The following is a 17,375-nucleotide window of genomic DNA, read 5'->3' as shown; positions in this document are numbered from 1 at the left end:
CTAGTCCTCACTAAAATTTATTTTCTAAAAAATTTTTTTATAAAGGAAAAAAAATTAACCAAATTCATCTGAATTTGATTTGAAAATTTCAAACATAAAAATTAGACCGACAAAATAATTGGTATCTACACCATATAACATGTGATTCATATAATCAATTATGATACAATAATATAGATACAAAATCGCAACAAAAAGAATTAAAAGTTAGCTTTTTCCTTTAAATATGTCTAAAATTATCATTTAATTATATGGGTTAAGGGAATTTAGAAAAAGAAATAGGAATGCATGGTTGACATATTTAGGACGATGTTTGGCAATTCACTTATTTATCTACTTTACCAAAAAAAGTTGTTCTCAATAAAAACGAGAAAAATCTGACAAAATATCAATTATAATTTATCTACTCTATGAGAAGGATCCAACAATTGTAAGGATAATTTTGAGTTTACCAATACTAAGAAATTTTTTTAATTAACGAGACAGAGTTAAATTTGTTATTAACAAATTTTCTAAAAATAAATGAATGTCCAATGATAATTTTATATCCAAATGTTCATTATAACTTTTCTTCTTTAGTTTTTACTGTTATTTTACTCAGATTGATCTAAGTCTCAAATGCATCAAGTAGTTGTGGCTAGCTATAGGAATATCAAGATAAGTAATTTTTACTTTTTTTCATCGCAAATCGAAAATACTTTCAAATATTCTTCAATCCCTCAAAAAAAATATTCCAACAAAGTAGCTTAGTGTTAAACTTTACCTCTTTGGGAAATTTTGTTTCAATGAGCACCAAAAATAGAAATTTTTTTGCTTTATTTACACAATATACGGAAATTATTCTATAAAATAAAAGGGACAATCCAAAATGAATCAATAGCTTGTGTTATTTCCGTGTTGAAAGTGGAAACTTAGAGATATTGGAGGATTATGTTATGACTATGTGAAATTTAGATTCAAAGAAATTGTTTGTGAATGTTTGTTTGTTAGTGACTTATTGGCCAAACTTAATTTAATATAAAGTTATATTCTTATATATATAAAAAAAATTTAAAAATAAGGAGAAAGGAATATTTTTCATATACTTAATACCATTTGTAAATTGATAACATTTGGAAATATGAACCCCTTAAAATATTAATAACAAGATCAAGATTCTCAAATGAATGCCACAAAAATTATAATTCCTAATATAACTTTATTTACACAGAGATTAAGAAATTAAGTATAATGAGTTAAATAATAAAATATCTAAATATAAGAAAGACGATATAATGGGTAAAAGTTATAGCGTGATCTTCAAAATAAAAATAGACAAATTCATTAAGACGGATTAATATAATTTTCTATATGTAGGACGAATAGAGCTGAGAAATCAAAGACTCGGTAGTGTACACAATTCTGAATTTGTTGATGAAGTGGGCATATATGCTTGAGTTGGACTATAAAAAATTGAGGTGTACAAATTGTAATTTGTTTTCTCAACTTTGATAAAAGTCATGATTATCAAATATATCAGTCCAACATGGTAGTAGTATTAGTAGTTTCAGCATTTTAAGTCGTTGATGACGGCCTTAGCTTAAAATTATCAACGACTCAACGACCCATCCAAATAGTGTTGTATTAGGGGGAAGCAAAAATATATAATACTATTTAAGATATAACTTAATTTTATAATTAATTTATCGAAATTTTTTGCATGTAATTAAATTAGATTAAAAGTAATGTATATTAATGTCAATTATTAATATGAATAAAATAGAATATATTATAAACAATTATTTTTTATATCTTCAGTTAAATCTTTAAAGTTTTTTCCATTCCTTATACATAAATTTTTGTCTAAGTTTTGCACGATTTTAAAATCATGTTCTCCATTTTCAGGATAATTATTTAGTTTGAGCTTATAATTGGATGAATCTTGACACTATTGTATCATATTCAACACTCAAAATGATCTTACTCTAGTCCAACTAATTTGCTATATACAATCTTTCTATCTGGGCGCTCGAGTTGATGGACTCTTTGCCCACATTATCTCTTATGGGTATGAATTATTGTCGTTTATCCCCTTTTAGAGTTTAATCATAGTTTTTATGAGTAGATTACAAGGAGTATGATGATGAATCTCTTTGGTTTTAAAAATTGTATCATTTTTTCTTAAAATGTGAGATTTTTGTTATATAAATACTTCTATTTAATTAAGTTTTGAGCAATTCCACTCAAAATAACCTACATAGGAGAAGCAATATGTTATGCACATTGATTAGTTTTTCTAGAAGTTTTGAAAGATATGTTTACTCAATGATTTCTAGATACTCAATGATATAATCTACTAATATGCCAAAAGCCATTAACTTAATTTATTTGAATTTATTTACTTTCTAGAATTTAATTGGGACTAGTATTTGAGATAAAACAAATCCAAATAGAAGATCAAAGCACACTTACTTAGTTTGAAACTTTTTTCTAAAAAATACTATAGAAGATATGAATGAATGTTCATGATCTCTTGATAAAGATAGGTTGTCACATAAGCTATAGTAGTAGAGTACATTTTTACTAAGGTGGCTACTTTTTAATAAGAAAAAGTTCTAGATAATTAGCTTGATTACAATATTTAGAAACTAAAATAATATTTTGGTATATTTTTATTAGAAATTAAAATAATTAAAAAGTGATTGATTATTGATGGGATTTGGTATGATACTTTTGAGATCGATGATATCGGTTAGATTAATATTCAAATTTATTTTCTTAGAACGTGTTAATGTGAGCCTATTAGCGGGAATACTACCCGATAGCATGTTATCGCTAGAAACATAATCTGATATTTTTTCTAGGGAGTATCCTAATTGTTAAAAGCAACCAAAAAGTGATTCTTTAACTAGAAGGATTTCGATTCCGATGTAGAATACCTATTCAAAAGTTTTCGCAACTCAATTATGTATGATGAAATCATCAAAGATTTGAACTTTTCGAAAAATTAATATAATACTTATAATATATTGTCATAATAGTAAAGGAGAATTTAAATTCAATCTCTAATCATTTAAAAGGCACCTGAGATGATTTAATATAAATACAAAATATATTTTTAAGTCATTATATATATATATATATATATATATATATATATATATATATATATATATATATATATTTTAGAGTAGCCACATCTAAATACTTACTTCAAAATTAAAAGAAATAAAGGAAATGATGTGTCTTGTCCCACACCATCTTTAAAGCCATGCAAAGCAATTGATGACCTTGTTTCTCTATGTATGGCATAATGATCTACAAATCTAAATCTACCGCACGTGAGGCGTGTGGCATTGTGTCAAGCATTGAATCCACACCTATTGATTTGATATGGACACTCTGTGTTTATAACATGATACAATATAACACGAATTGTAAAGAAATACGACTTAATTTAGAAACATTAATAATAGTTCTGGTAGCTTTGTTATTGTTTTTACCAATGAAAATTTGTAATTTTTTAATAATATTGGATCAAGAAATCAAGCTAATTTTACCAACTTTGAACAAAATTGTTCTAGTAGTAAATTAGCAATGACAGTAGTCAAATGGTTAATTAGTGATCAATGATTAGTATATAATACTATACTTCTGGTACGCTTCAATTTATCATAGCTTTAATGCACCCTTGTATTCAATAAACCTTCTCTGATAGTGTGCACAGGCTATAGCATCTTGACGGCAACTAGTTTATGAACTACTAAATTTAATACACAATCTGTCTCTTGAGAATTATATTTTGTCACAGTTAAAATAATTAGTATTTATTTATGAGTTTGATTATGCCCCTTCTATGCAAAGCTCGTCTATGCAGAGTCCCAAGTCGATTATGGCCCTTCTTCCTCATTTATATCGCCTACGACCCGTTCTAAACTCAACAACACTTTTTCGATCGTATCTCTTGCTTAATCCCCACTCGTTTAAACTTACATATTTAAGAGTCGTATTCAGACCCCAATATGCCTCGAGTCCGTTGCACATGTCTAATCTCATATGACCAATTCCTGTTATTACCTCATTTTTCCATTTAATTCGAGCATTAATAGTTAAACGATAAAAAGTGTATACTAATATAGTATTATATCTTTAGAATATGATTAAAATCGAGAATTGAGTCTTATATCAGCATATCAGTTAAAGCATGCATCACTTTTCACGACAGCAACTTAAATTCGATTTTAATTGTCCACCTTTCTTTCTCTTACCTGACAAAAAAACAATTCCAATTTTGTCATACCAATTTGTAAGAAAAACAAACAATTCCATTTGGAAATGAAAAGGAAACCAGTGTGCTATCATTATCCCACAATAATACAATATTAGTAGAATACAACTATTTAAAACATAAATAATCAAATAAAAACAAATAATGATCACAAATTCACAACCTAAAGTCAATAAGGTCGAAATAATAATTCCCTCTTTTTTAAAAAAATCATCACCAAACCAAAACCAAAAACCCTACGCTTCACCCAAAACAAGGGCCCCACACTCTTTTCTCCTTTTTTATCCCTCTTTTTTCATTCCTACTGTCATCTCCATCATCTCTCTAAATTCTAAAACCTAAATTCAAATTTCTTCAACTTCTCTCATCTTGATCATCAACAACAATGCCTCAAGTTGATCTTACTTCAGTTTGCGCCGGCGATCCTAAAGTCTCCTGCGAATCTCAAGCGGTTGTTGTTGATGATGATTCGCCGACGCCGGAAAAAGAAATTCCGACGAATTCGCATCCTGATTATGCACCTGAATCGTTTTGGCTTTCTAAAGATGCTGAGCTTGATTGGCTTGATCGTAATGCTTTTCTTGATAGAAGGGATTCTGGAAAAGGATCTTCAACGAATTTGAATCCGATTCATGTTTCTGTTGGTTCTCAGCGGTATTCTGGTAATTTGAAATCGAAGGCTTCGTTAATTGCGTTGCCTAAACCACAGAAGCAGAATTATGCTGAGGTTAAGAGTCGAAGACATTGCCGGCCTTCTAGTGTACGGCTGTTTCCGAAACGGTCTGAACCGGTTGGTGGTAAACCGCTTGTGGCGTTGACTGAACCGGGTTCGCCTAAGGTTTCGTGTATGGGTAGAGTGAGGTCAAGGAAGGATAGAAGTCGAAGAGGGAAGAATCGGAAGAAGGTTACTGAACCGGGCTTGGTTCGGGTTAAGAGTGTAAAAGAAAGGAAAAATGGGTTTTGGAAAAATGTCCGGTCTATTTTCCGGTCTAAAGGGAATAAATTAGAGTGTAGAGAGAATCAAACTGAAGAAGATTGTGTCACGGCTCTAAAGAAAAAAAATTCGAGTCTAAAGAAAAAACGAGGGTTTAGTTCAAATAATAATTTGAATTATGACGGTTCATGTGAAATGAGTCCGGTTGAACCGCCCGGTTTAGGAGCAATGAAGCGATTCGCATCCGGTCGGAAATCTGATGCTTGGGCCGGCGATGTGGAGGTTGACGGTGCACAATCAGAGCCGTTAGGTCCTGGTGGTCCAATCTGGCGGCGGAGAGAGGTGGGCCCACCTGTAGAGATTGGTATCGATCGGGATTGGCGGACGGTGGGGCCCCTTTCTGTATGATGTGGGAGAAGGTAAGTGGGTCCCAGTTTGATACTTTTTAGGTGACGTCATGCTTATGCATACAATGTTAAAAATGTCAAGCTTAGATTGTTAGTAAATAAAAAGAAAAAAAGCTTAGATTTTTATTTTCGTTGGTCTTTTTTGACCTAAGTGTGTATTGGATATGTCAATGCCTTGTTTTAACGTTTTTCCACTACAAGTTTGGGTTTTTTAAATGTTCATAAATTTTTTAGGTGTTAGATTTTTCTTTTTTCTATTGTTATTTTTGTTAAATAGAAGAATTTTGCTAATAGTGTGTAATTTGTAAATATAATATGGATACTTTTGCTTCTCTTGAAGCTCATGAGAATTGTGTGTTTGAATCTTTTCTAGGGTTTAGGATTGAGATATTTATGATGTTACTCGACAGATCGAAATTTTTTAAAGATTTTAGGTGAAGACAGAACACTAATTTGCTTATCCACTGTTCAAGGTGCCCGTACAAAAAGACGGGCCTTTAGAGGATCAAAATGAAACCTTGTAGAACATACAATGGCATTAGTTATACACAAACTTGGGTAAGACTGAGACCATTTCACTTGTCAGACATATACATATATATATATATATATACATATATATATATTAATTGTTTTACAAATTAAAATATCGATTTCAAGAGATAAATGACCAACTTAAAGACTTAAAAGACCAATTTTAAGGATTTAAAATTAACATTTTAAATCATAGAATTGAACAGTTTTAAGACTTAAAAGGTCAATTTTAATACTTAAAAAATCAATTTTAAGACTTAAAAGATCAATTGTAAAACTAAAATTTTCATTTCAATTTTAAAGTAGTATGAGTCATGACTCAAACATTAAATTGAAATTAAAAACTTTAAAATTGACCTTTTAAATATTAAAATTGGATTTTTAAGTCTTGAAATTATTCTTTTAAGTATTAAAAATTGAATTTTTAAGTCTTGAAATTATTCTTTTTAAGTCTTGAATTTTTAAGTCTTGAAATTATTCTTTTAAGTATGTCAAAAAATTTTTAAAAAAATAATTTTTAAAAAAATATTGGACCTGAGCCAATTACACGATGAAAGCCGTCTCATAGAAGAGTATTTGTAAGTCATATTGTCCAAACAGTATCCCAAATTTCCAACTATTCGCACAAATCCAAAATAATTAAACAAAACATGTTACATTGTTACTAGCATTTATTATGTTGAACCCTTATTTAGGCATCTTTGAAGAATTAAATCGCTGTTGTTTGTATGTATTATATTTTATACTCCCTCCAATTCAACATTTGCTTTTTGGATATTATTTATCTCTTACTCTTAATTTGTATTTTATTATTAATTTACAAGTTAAAACATAGTCATGTGGGATCTTGTTTGATTTGTCTCAATACAAGGATTATTCATATCAACTTTCCATAATTTTTAATAATGTACAATTAGAGATATTAATGATTAAATAAATGTATTGGATAGAGTTCATAAAGTAAATAGGACGTTAGTGCTGAATTAGAGGAAGTATAATTTAATATTAATAGGATTTCAATCAAATTAATCGGATTCTAACCTAGGTAAGCTCAAACATAGAATTTTTTGCGTTAATCATGTGTGTGCCTCAATGGTTCATGCTATCAAGGACTTCAAACCATTATATGATCATGTAGATATTCAATGCTATATGGAAATTGTTAGAACATTTACTGCAGTTGGAACTTTCAAGATCATTCTCAGTCACCTACATCATATTCATATATACATGACAAGGTGATATAAAATTGACAAGAGATAAAATTTAGTAAGGCGCTCAATAAATTATCAACTATATATAGAAGTTGGCCATAGCTAAATACTTTCACTGTTTCATTATCTTTACAATTGATAGTAATATTTTATGATATAATATGTCACAATCAGTTGCAAGTATTTCAGAACGAGGAAGAATGAAAGCTCTTAGTTAAATCAACAAGAGGAACAATCCCTAGATGTTGGAAAGTTGAACAGTGAGAAGTGTGTTTGGATATGAGAAAAGAAAGGATGAAAAGGAATTGGAGGGAATTAAGGTGAAGGGTGAAAAGAAATGAATAATTTTTCTTTTAAATCTCTTCATTGTAAAAAAATATTGTTTCTCTCAAAATGTAAAAAGTATCAACCCTCTAATTTCTTTTCCTCCCCACGATTGTTATTTAACGAAGGAAAATACATTTGCTTATTTCCCTTTATTTCCTTCATTTCCTTCAATTTAAACAAAGCATTATTGATTATCTCACAAGATTAAATATTAGAGAGCCACACACAAAAACCTATAGAAAAACCTATGTGAAATTTTGTAAGAGAGTTTTTTTCAGAGAGATAACTTCAAAATAAAAAGTTATATTTACACAATTTGTATTAATTGTACTATTTAATCTTTATATAAGACATATCTCATGTTGAGACCGCATCACTTGACAATTGTGACTTGTGAGTCAAAAATCATGTTTGTATGGAGTATTATCAATTTTGAGCCCCTATTAAACTTGGGCCGAGGCCATTGTACCTCAGACTTACCTTATATTAAAGTGAAAATTTGAAAAAAAATAAGATTATTTAACAACTTTATTCAAAAAACAAGCTTTGTTCAAACTTTATTTCCAAAATAAGCGTCCTTGCCTTCAAAGCTAGGCTTGATGTATACTCGCACTTACTAACAGCAAAATGAAAGAAATGGTCAAAAATTTAGTCCAGGGTCAAGTCGCTGTTACTAACAGCGACTTAATGGTTGACTGGTCAAACTATTAAGTCGCTGTTAGTAACAACGACTTGACCCTTAATATGTTCTATAAATAACTCAATCATTTCCCTACTTCATTATATCCAAACTCCATCATTCTTGTTTGAGTTAATCGATTTTGAAGGTAGCATAAAGTATTATGTTAGTATTATTCTCAATTTATAAATGTTAATATTATTTTTGAATTTTACTTATGTTACTATATCGTATGTGTTCCTTAGATGTCACATGAGCATTCTATTGAAGAGCTTTGTGATTATGGTTATAAAGTTGAGATTAATACAGATTGGAGTGACGTCGATGATGGCCGTGATTTTGTTGCTTGTCCTTTCTACTTGGATAAAGGATTCAGATGCACGTACTTTAGGTGGGTTGCTCCGAAGGGTACCAAATGCCTTGAAAAAGAAAAACAAGAGCTTAAAGATGAGGTATTTAATCTAAAGAGACAAATAGATGATATGGAACATAGGAAAGAAGAGACTGAAAGGATTATGAGAAAGTTGAAGAAGCAATCTTAGTTAGCGGCGGTGGTTTAAGTTAACGAATGAACTATGTAATTTGATATAGATTCGTTGAACATGAATGAAATTGTGTTAAATTTTCAAGAGCATTTTCCCTATTTGAATATGATTGAATGTTTGATTTTGATTAAATTCATACTTAATTCTTGGTGGAATGATTCATCGCCGAAAACTATGAGTAATTAACGTCATTTCATTTATAATAAGCATGTGATAATACGATAAAAATATATACATCTACATATATATTACAAATTATAGACAAATGTCCAAATGTTACAAATATTCAATATGTACAAATGTCCAATATATACAAAATGTTACTAATGTTCAATATATACAAACAGTATAATAATGCTAATCCTCCTCCTGTACCCTGTCTAACTGTGACGGTTCATGACGCCTCTTACGATAGTAAGAGGCCGTCGCATGACGCTCGGGAAGGGGAGGTGATTGATACTGGGATGATCCAGCACCCTGGGAGGACCCGGGCACCATAGTCGAGGCACGTTAAGTCTACCTCCTCAAGATGAACGTCGGCATGTTGAGGAGATGACTCATGCTCGTCCATAGTGTGTCAAGCACAGCGACTTCTGGAATGAAGTGCTGAAACTGTGTCCCTAGGAATATGCCTTGGGCAATCTCCCGTACAGGCTCTTCCTGGATGGAGCTGATGACAGCTGCAATAGCCTGTGCCTGCATTAAGACTGAATTATTAATGAAATGTATAACATGTAAGTTCTATGGATAATAATCAACGTTGAAGAATACTTACAAACTGTGTCATCATTGAAACTACACGTGAAAATATAATTAATAAATTACAGATATATGATAGTTACAAGTAGGGCTGGCAAAAGCTGACCCGACCTGCCAACCTGATCTGAAACCGACCCGAAATTAGCGGGTTTGGGTTTAGATTTTTGACCCAATTAATTAAATGGGTCAACTCGACCTGATCTGTTTATTAAATGAGTTAGGTTCAGGTTGAATTTTTTAACCCGAAAAAAACCTGTTTAACCCATTTATTAAATGGGTCATTCAGGTCAGGTCGACCCATATTAACCCACTTGGGAGTTGGGCCTGCGATATTAACCCATTCCTCTTCGCTCTGTTCCATTCAAAATCATAAACCCTAAAATTATTTCGTGGTTTCGCTTCGCCTTCCTCAGTTCCTCATTCATTCCAGCGCCTTCCTCATTCCTCTTCTCTCAGTTCTCTGTGCGAGTATGCGCCTTCCTTATTCCTCGTCTCTCAGTTCTCTGTGCGCCTTCTTCATTCCTCTTCTCTCAGTTCTCTGTGCGCCTTCCTCATTCCTCTTCTCTCAGTTCTCTGTGCGCCTTCCTCATTCCTCTTCTCTGTGCGCCTTCCACTTCGTCTTCGAGTGCTTCGAGTCTTCGACCTTCAGGACTTCCTCTTCTCTGTTCTCATTCTTTTATTTTTATTGTCCGATTTATCTGATTTTTTTTTGTTCGATTTTTTCTGATTTTAATGTTCATTGCTGTTAGTCCTGATACTGCTATTTTCATTGTTCTTAATGCTCGATTTTTTCGATTTTGTTTGTGTTCCATTCCACCAAATCCTGTTACTGCTATGTATATTGAGTTCTTTGTGTATTTTCCTTTGGAGTTTGCTTTTGTATTTCCATTTTGTTGTTCTTGGGAGTAATCATGTCAATTGATGTTGTTAAATTGATGATGAATCTGATGATGAATCAATTGATGATGTTGTTAAATCAATTGATGATGAATCTGAAATTGGGTTAAGTGATGATCCATGAAGATATCATTGCACAATGAGTCTGATTTGAGTAAAAATGTGAATAGAATATTTGGGTCAAATGGGTCAAATGGGTCAAATGACCTGAAATATATGGGTTTAATGACCTGAAAAAAAAAGCAGGTTAAATGGGTCATTAGCAGGTTGACCCGACCTGCCACAGATCAGGTCGGGGTTTCAATTTTTGACCCATTTAATTAAATGGGTCAGGTTCAGGTCAAGAGTCTATTGACCCATTTATATATGACCCGAACCTGAAAATGACCCAACCCGACCTGTTTGACACCCCTACTTACAAGACTAGTAAGTGTAGTCTTTACCTGGTCAGCTCGAAGTAGATCGAATTGATCGCGGTGAAACCCCACGCCAGATCTTGTGTGGGTCCTTGTACGTCTATCGAAGGACCACTGCGATCCATACGGCACATGTGGGGGTGGAAGAATTGGTGGCGCAAATGCACCACGTCCCACACTCCTCATCGGTTACCTAATGAGAATGTGCTCCCACGCCCAAAGCTATGAATTACAGATATAAGTAAGTAAACGAAACATAAGAACAAATTAAGAAACAAAGCGTTAACATGTAAAGTTAGTGTTACCTGGAGAATAATCAGGGGCCTAGCAATCTCCTTCATATTCTTCCGTGAAGCGTTACATAGTCTCCTGTACAGATATGCTAGGGCTGCAGAACCCTAAATTTTCGAAGAAAGAAAAAAAACAAAAAAATTATTAGCTGAAGTGAATGTGTAAGATGACAGAACTAATTGGTAGTACAAACTTGAAATTTGATGAAATTAATTGAAGGATTGAAGTTGATTTTAATGGTGGAAAGAAGAGGGGGATTTTTGTGGGTTATTAGGGCTCTCAACGAAGTAAAGTGAAATGAGGAAGAAGGAGCTTCAACAGAAATTTAGAACGCATGAAGTCGCTGTTACTAACAGCGACTTAATAGTTTGACCAGTCAACCATTAAGTCGCTGTTAGTAACAGCGACTTGACCTTGGACAAAATTTTTGACCATTTCTTTCATTTTGCTGTTAGTAAGTGCGAGTATACACCAAACCTAACTTTGGAGGCAAAGACGCTTATTTTGTGAATAAAGTTTGAACGAAGCTTGTTTTTTGAATAAAGTTGTTAAATAATCTTATTTTTTTCAAATTTTCTATTAAAGTCTACTTGTTTTGAAGCTAGGTCAACATTGTACATCCTATATTAATGATACACAAATTGTTATATTAAATAGTCTTATTGAAAGATGAATTTCATATATGGATTAAATAGCTTATCTCATAAATATCATGAGAACGTATACTCCTTGTTCAAGGTCATTACCTTATACATGGATTAAATAGCTCATCATAAATATCATGAGAATATATACTTCTTATTTAAGGTCATCACATCGAGAGACGCACCTCATAAATAGATTAAATAGCTAATCTCATACATATTATGAGAATATATATTACTTGTTTGAGGTCGTCCCTTAACGATATTATCATTGTTATGAAGCCTTGCCTTGTATAAATTCAAATATAGAGTGAAATAGTTATGCAATATCGCTACAACATAACATGTTTTTAGTGGGATAAATTTAGTGACATTGAATTTAAATGTCACTACTTTAAATATCTTATTGTATATATAGTGAATTTAGTGACATTTATTAGACCCTTTAGCATCATAATAAAAAAATCATACTAAAGTTTTTCACGACATAGGATCTAGTGACATTTCATATAAATGTCACTATACACTATGGTAATAATCATATATATATGTTACTAAAGGCCAAATAAAAGTGTCACTAAATCACTTTATAGTGAAACTTAAATAAAAATCAATAATTATTATGCTAAAAACATAAATCAACAATATTTTTTTTAATGTTACTAAATTCTATATCACAAAAATTTAATTTTGTTGTAATACATAAAGTAACTAGTAATAATAGATAGACTTGAAAAAATACAAAATCCTATACAAATATTTATATAAAGTAGTCTCATAATAAATTTGTTTCATACATAAATTAAATAAACTTCATTATGAAAATATAAACTTTTTAGGATGAAATCGATCAAACGAAAAACCATTTGTCACCAAAAAAGGTGAACATAGCACAAAACAAAGTGGAAGTAATATGAGCTCAGCAACGACAAAGGCAAAAGACATCAAATACTCTTAAGCATTACTTTTCTCCTTAAATTTGTGATTTTATAATTATTTTGTGAAATTTCTTACATTTTTCTTATTAAGTAATGAGTGATTATATTAACACTAATGAAATTTCGACTAATATTAAGATGGGTGATTTATTGATAATTTCTCATGTTCTATCAATACTTCTAATTCTCATTCATATATTTTAAACATACATATTTATATATTATTCTTTATTCATTGTATCGGATATATGATTGCTTGACTATCCGGCCACTTACAAATGTAGACTTAAAATTCTCATTATTATGGAATTACAAACTACAATACTTATCCAATATTTTATTACTGTGTTAAACTCGTATGTCCCACCTCCTCTTTTCGCTAAAATATTTTTAACAATGTTGAAAAATTTATAAAGCCATAGCACTCATGTCTGTAAATAGATCCGCCACTGCCTACTCTAAGATTTAGCATTACTATCACCATCATAATCATTGTCGTCATCATCATCATATAGTCATTAACTAAAATCATATGTCCAATTTGCCTAATACGCTAAAAAATGAAGAGTTAATTAAAAAGTTAAAGCAAATGAGAAATTAAGGGTAATTGACAGCCACTAATTAAGCATGATTATGAGTCTTAAACCGACCTTGTAGAAGAAAGAGTTCCTTTAAGCATGCTCTTAAGTGGATGCATTGAACAGGATTTCCTACCCAAAAAAATAGCACGCCCATTTTACATTGTCAAAATTATAGTCAAGCTAAGCAGGCTATAACGCACATAGATGTAACCGACCACTTGCTAAATTCATCTTAGTGCTTCTGGAAATATAAAAAAAATATAATAAAAATTAAGTATCCATTTATAATTATATTACTAATAAAATAAAGTGGGTTTACCCTGTTAGTTGCATAGGTAGTTGCTTTATAGCATAAACTAATTAATTCTAAATTTATTGAGGTTAATTCCGCTTTTAAAATGTATTTATTATATTAAGTAAATTATAGAGTATAAATTTATATTATGAAAATAGCCATAATAACAAGATATGGTGTTTGTCAAATAATTGTTGATTGTATGTTGTAGTTTTTTTAATTAGTTTGTTTAACCAGCTAAAAGTTTTGCTGTTTTTGTTAGCTTTTAAGCTAGATGAATGACAGGACAAGTCATTTATTTATGAAGATTTTTAGTAAATTTTGAGAAAAAGGGGTTAATAAACTAAAAGTTATTGAAAAAAAAGTTAATAATCAGTTTAAAAGTCATTTATCAATTATATATTTTAGTTTTTTAATTGACCAAAAGCTAAAAAACCATTTAAAAAATTAACTTAGAAAATTGTTTACCAAACTGAAATTTCACTCGTATAACCCACAACAAGCGGGAATTTGGAAAAACATAGGCCGTTACATTCATAATAACGACAATAGAGCATTTTGTTGCACGAACTTGGTATTTTAGTGCTTTATGACAAGAATATTAGTGTTCTCAATCAATTACACTTTTGTGAATCAAAATGTATTAAATCAAATAAGATAAATCTGGTGAGTTGAAACAATTTCTTCTTATAAATGAATAAATCAATAATAAGTTAATGTTAAGGAACCAATTCAATCAAAAGCTTAAACTGTTGGTTGAGGTCTATGATATGTTATATACTCTAATACGCCTTTTACACGAGAGCCTATTGGACTATAAGTGTGGATGCACACAAACGCTGAATATTCCTCTTAAATGAGGGGTGGTTAAGATTCGAACCCGTGACCTCTTGTCACGTTAGCTTCTGATACCATGTCAAAGAACCAACTCAACCAAAAGCTTAAACCGTTGGTTGAAGCCCTAAGATATATTATATACTTTAACAGTTAATTCCATTAGCGTGTTAAAAATTATCTGGTCAAATATATTATTAAACCAACGAGTTAAATCAGTCACTTTACTTGGCTATGGGTTATCTTTGGTTTGACAAAAATCCCACAATATAGATTAGATTTTAAAAAATAATTTTATTAAGACCCATTTTATAAAAAGTGAATTAAAAAAACAATATTATAGTCCAACACAAACCCATTACCCACCCAAATCCACAAGTGGGGCAAGAAGAAATCTGATTTGCACAAAAGCCACTTACTTAGGCCACTACATACCCGTATAAAAACTTGCACATACCATACCATTACCATTTCATAGTTCACTCAAAACACTCATTCCTTTACAATACCAATCTCTAATCCCTACTAACCATGGGAAACTGCATAAGATCACAACCAAAAACAGTACAAGTAGTAAAACCCGATGGCAAAATCCTCGAATACAATCCATCGACAACAGTGTGCGAGGTGCTATCCAAATTTCCCAGTCACGAGCTATCCGATAAGCTGCCAATCCTGCAGTATATGAGTCCGAATGTGACATTACTCGCTGGGCGATTATACTATCTTATTCCGGTTCCTAGTCTGACTCGAAAGATTAAGAACAAGAAAGTAAGATTTGCGGAGCCTGAGAAGGCCGAGGAAAGGCAAGGGAAAGACTCGAGATTGACTGTTAAGTTGGTGATTAGGAAACAAGAGCTAAAGGAGATGCTAGAACGTGGTGGTGTTTCGATAGATGAACTTGTAGCGAAGCGACATGTTGCGGGTGGGTTAGAGAATCTCGACGAGTATAGATGTGGGAGAAGTACATGGATTCCTGCTATGCAGAGCATTTCTGAAGTAGATTAGTACAATGTGTTTGTAAATTAGGAGATTAACAATTTGTTTAAAGAAAAAGTTTCACAATATATGGAAAAAAAGTTAGTAGTGAACAATACTAAGCTTAGTGCATAATCTAGGAGGCAAATGTGGTTACAGTAATGGTTGCAAAATTACTTCTGTAGTCTGATACTGATGATTTTGCGGTTAACAAGCCTGTATTACGATTATGATGTTAGACAGTGACAATTTGTCACATGGGCCCACTCGTGTGGATACACCCATGGGGCACTCGTGGGATCAGGCTCACATATCCATGAGAATTAACGTTGATTTACTTACACACGTGATTAGGTTCACTATTTCCCAACTAGGTTAACTATTTCCCAAAATGACATGGTATTAGAAGGATTACCCTCAACAAAGCATATTATACAAGTCTACAATACACTATTTTAGTGATATAAGGTCTTTTCACATGTGAAATATTTTCAATATATGATAATCTCAAAAACCTGAATGATATTGGCAAAGTTGAAATCCATATGGCCTTTGCTTGTTCTAGTTATTTTGCTTGCATTTACAGGTCATTCTTGAGCCGATGGTCTCACTAGCCACGCCCCCTATCTCTTTTGATGAGGGTTGGTCTACTACCATCCCCTCTCCAGACACTGATCATAATTTCTATAAGTGGAATATACTATAGGCATGAATTTACAATAATGATGACTTATTACGACTCGTTATGAAGGCTAGGAAGTAGTGAATTGCAGTCAAATATAGCATAGACACAAAATGTGAAGTAACAAGATTTTATGTATTTTAGCTCTCTTGTATGAGATCGTCTGACCGTGAGACGAGTACATATAAAATACCCATTATGCTAAAAGTTTCTATTATTAGACTATTTAACCCAAGTATGGAGCACATGTAACAACCTGACTTAACGTTGACTGAGTAAACAGGGTCATCACGGGGTTTATTTCCAAAGAAACTTAAATCTAAATTCCAAAACTTTGTGCAAAGGGATCACCAGTTCTACGACATAACTGTATCAACTAATTCTCAAACCAAACATCTAACTAAAACACAAAGTAATCATAAAAGTTTCCATGAAAGTCTAACATAACCAATACAGTCTAAACTAATATACAATTACCAAAGCCTAATACAAAACTACAAAATTCTAACGTGCTCAGCTCAATATAACATCCTTGGAACTCTAATCAACTCCGGTATCCCAACGTTCCCGACCGGATCCGTTCTGTAACACACTAAAAGATGGAAACAACAAGGGATCAGATTAAACTGAATGAGAAGTAACAATTTAAAATAACAAAACACAGTAATTCAAAACAAAGGTTTAAAAGCAACATCAGTTTCCTAAATCTATGTGCGCATAGGGAGTCTAGTTTGAGAGGTTCCCCATAGCTCTAAGGCTATGTTTCTATCGGGTGAAGCTAGTCAATATCTGAATGACTACTCGTCTCAAAAATAGGGAGTAGGGAACAATGTTCCTCAACTCCGTCAATGACCAGCTCGTAAGCCCGATCCATTAACCATATCACAATATCAACATAAGCAGTCACAACAACATTTGTCTCAATAATTTTTAATTTCAAAAGAGCTTTAGTAAAAAGTTTATTTTCAAGAATGTAGTCTGGCCAAACCCCTTTTAGGGACTGTTACTACTCACCAATGATGCTTCAATAAGCTAAGTCCGCTTCTTCGTGATCACTAGAAAGGTTCCTCAATGACGTCACCTCTTGAAGCATAACAAATATAACATCACAACAAAGTATAAGATACTACAAACTAAGCTCATATAACTCATT

The 17,375-nt window shown here is 31.8% G+C and overlaps 2 protein-coding genes across 2 annotated transcripts; both read left to right on the top strand.

The window, feature by feature from the left end:
* Positions 1-4,652: 4,652 nt before the first annotated feature.
* On the top strand, positions 4,653-5,609 carry LOC130826709 (uncharacterized). Its single transcript, XM_057692276.1, has one exon. The coding sequence runs from the start codon at positions 4,653-4,655 to the stop codon at positions 5,607-5,609; it is 957 nt and encodes a 318-aa protein (XP_057548259.1).
* A 9,464-nt stretch (positions 5,610-15,073) lies between these two features.
* Positions 15,074-15,773, top strand: LOC130826708 (uncharacterized). Its single transcript, XM_057692275.1, has 2 exons — positions 15,074-15,561; positions 15,726-15,773. The coding sequence occupies exons 1-2, from the start codon at positions 15,094-15,096 to the stop codon at positions 15,771-15,773; spliced, it is 516 nt and encodes a 171-aa protein (XP_057548258.1). The 5' UTR covers positions 15,074-15,093.
* Positions 15,774-17,375: the final 1,602 nt, after the last annotated feature.

This window comes from Amaranthus tricolor, chromosome 11 (assembly GCF_026212465.1).
Source record: "Amaranthus tricolor cultivar Red isolate AtriRed21 chromosome 11, ASM2621246v1, whole genome shotgun sequence".
Taxonomy (NCBI): domain Eukaryota; kingdom Viridiplantae; phylum Streptophyta; class Magnoliopsida; order Caryophyllales; family Amaranthaceae; genus Amaranthus; species Amaranthus tricolor.
Note: the sequence above shows the minus strand (reverse complement) of the source record. Positions and strands in the feature narration are given on the sequence as shown.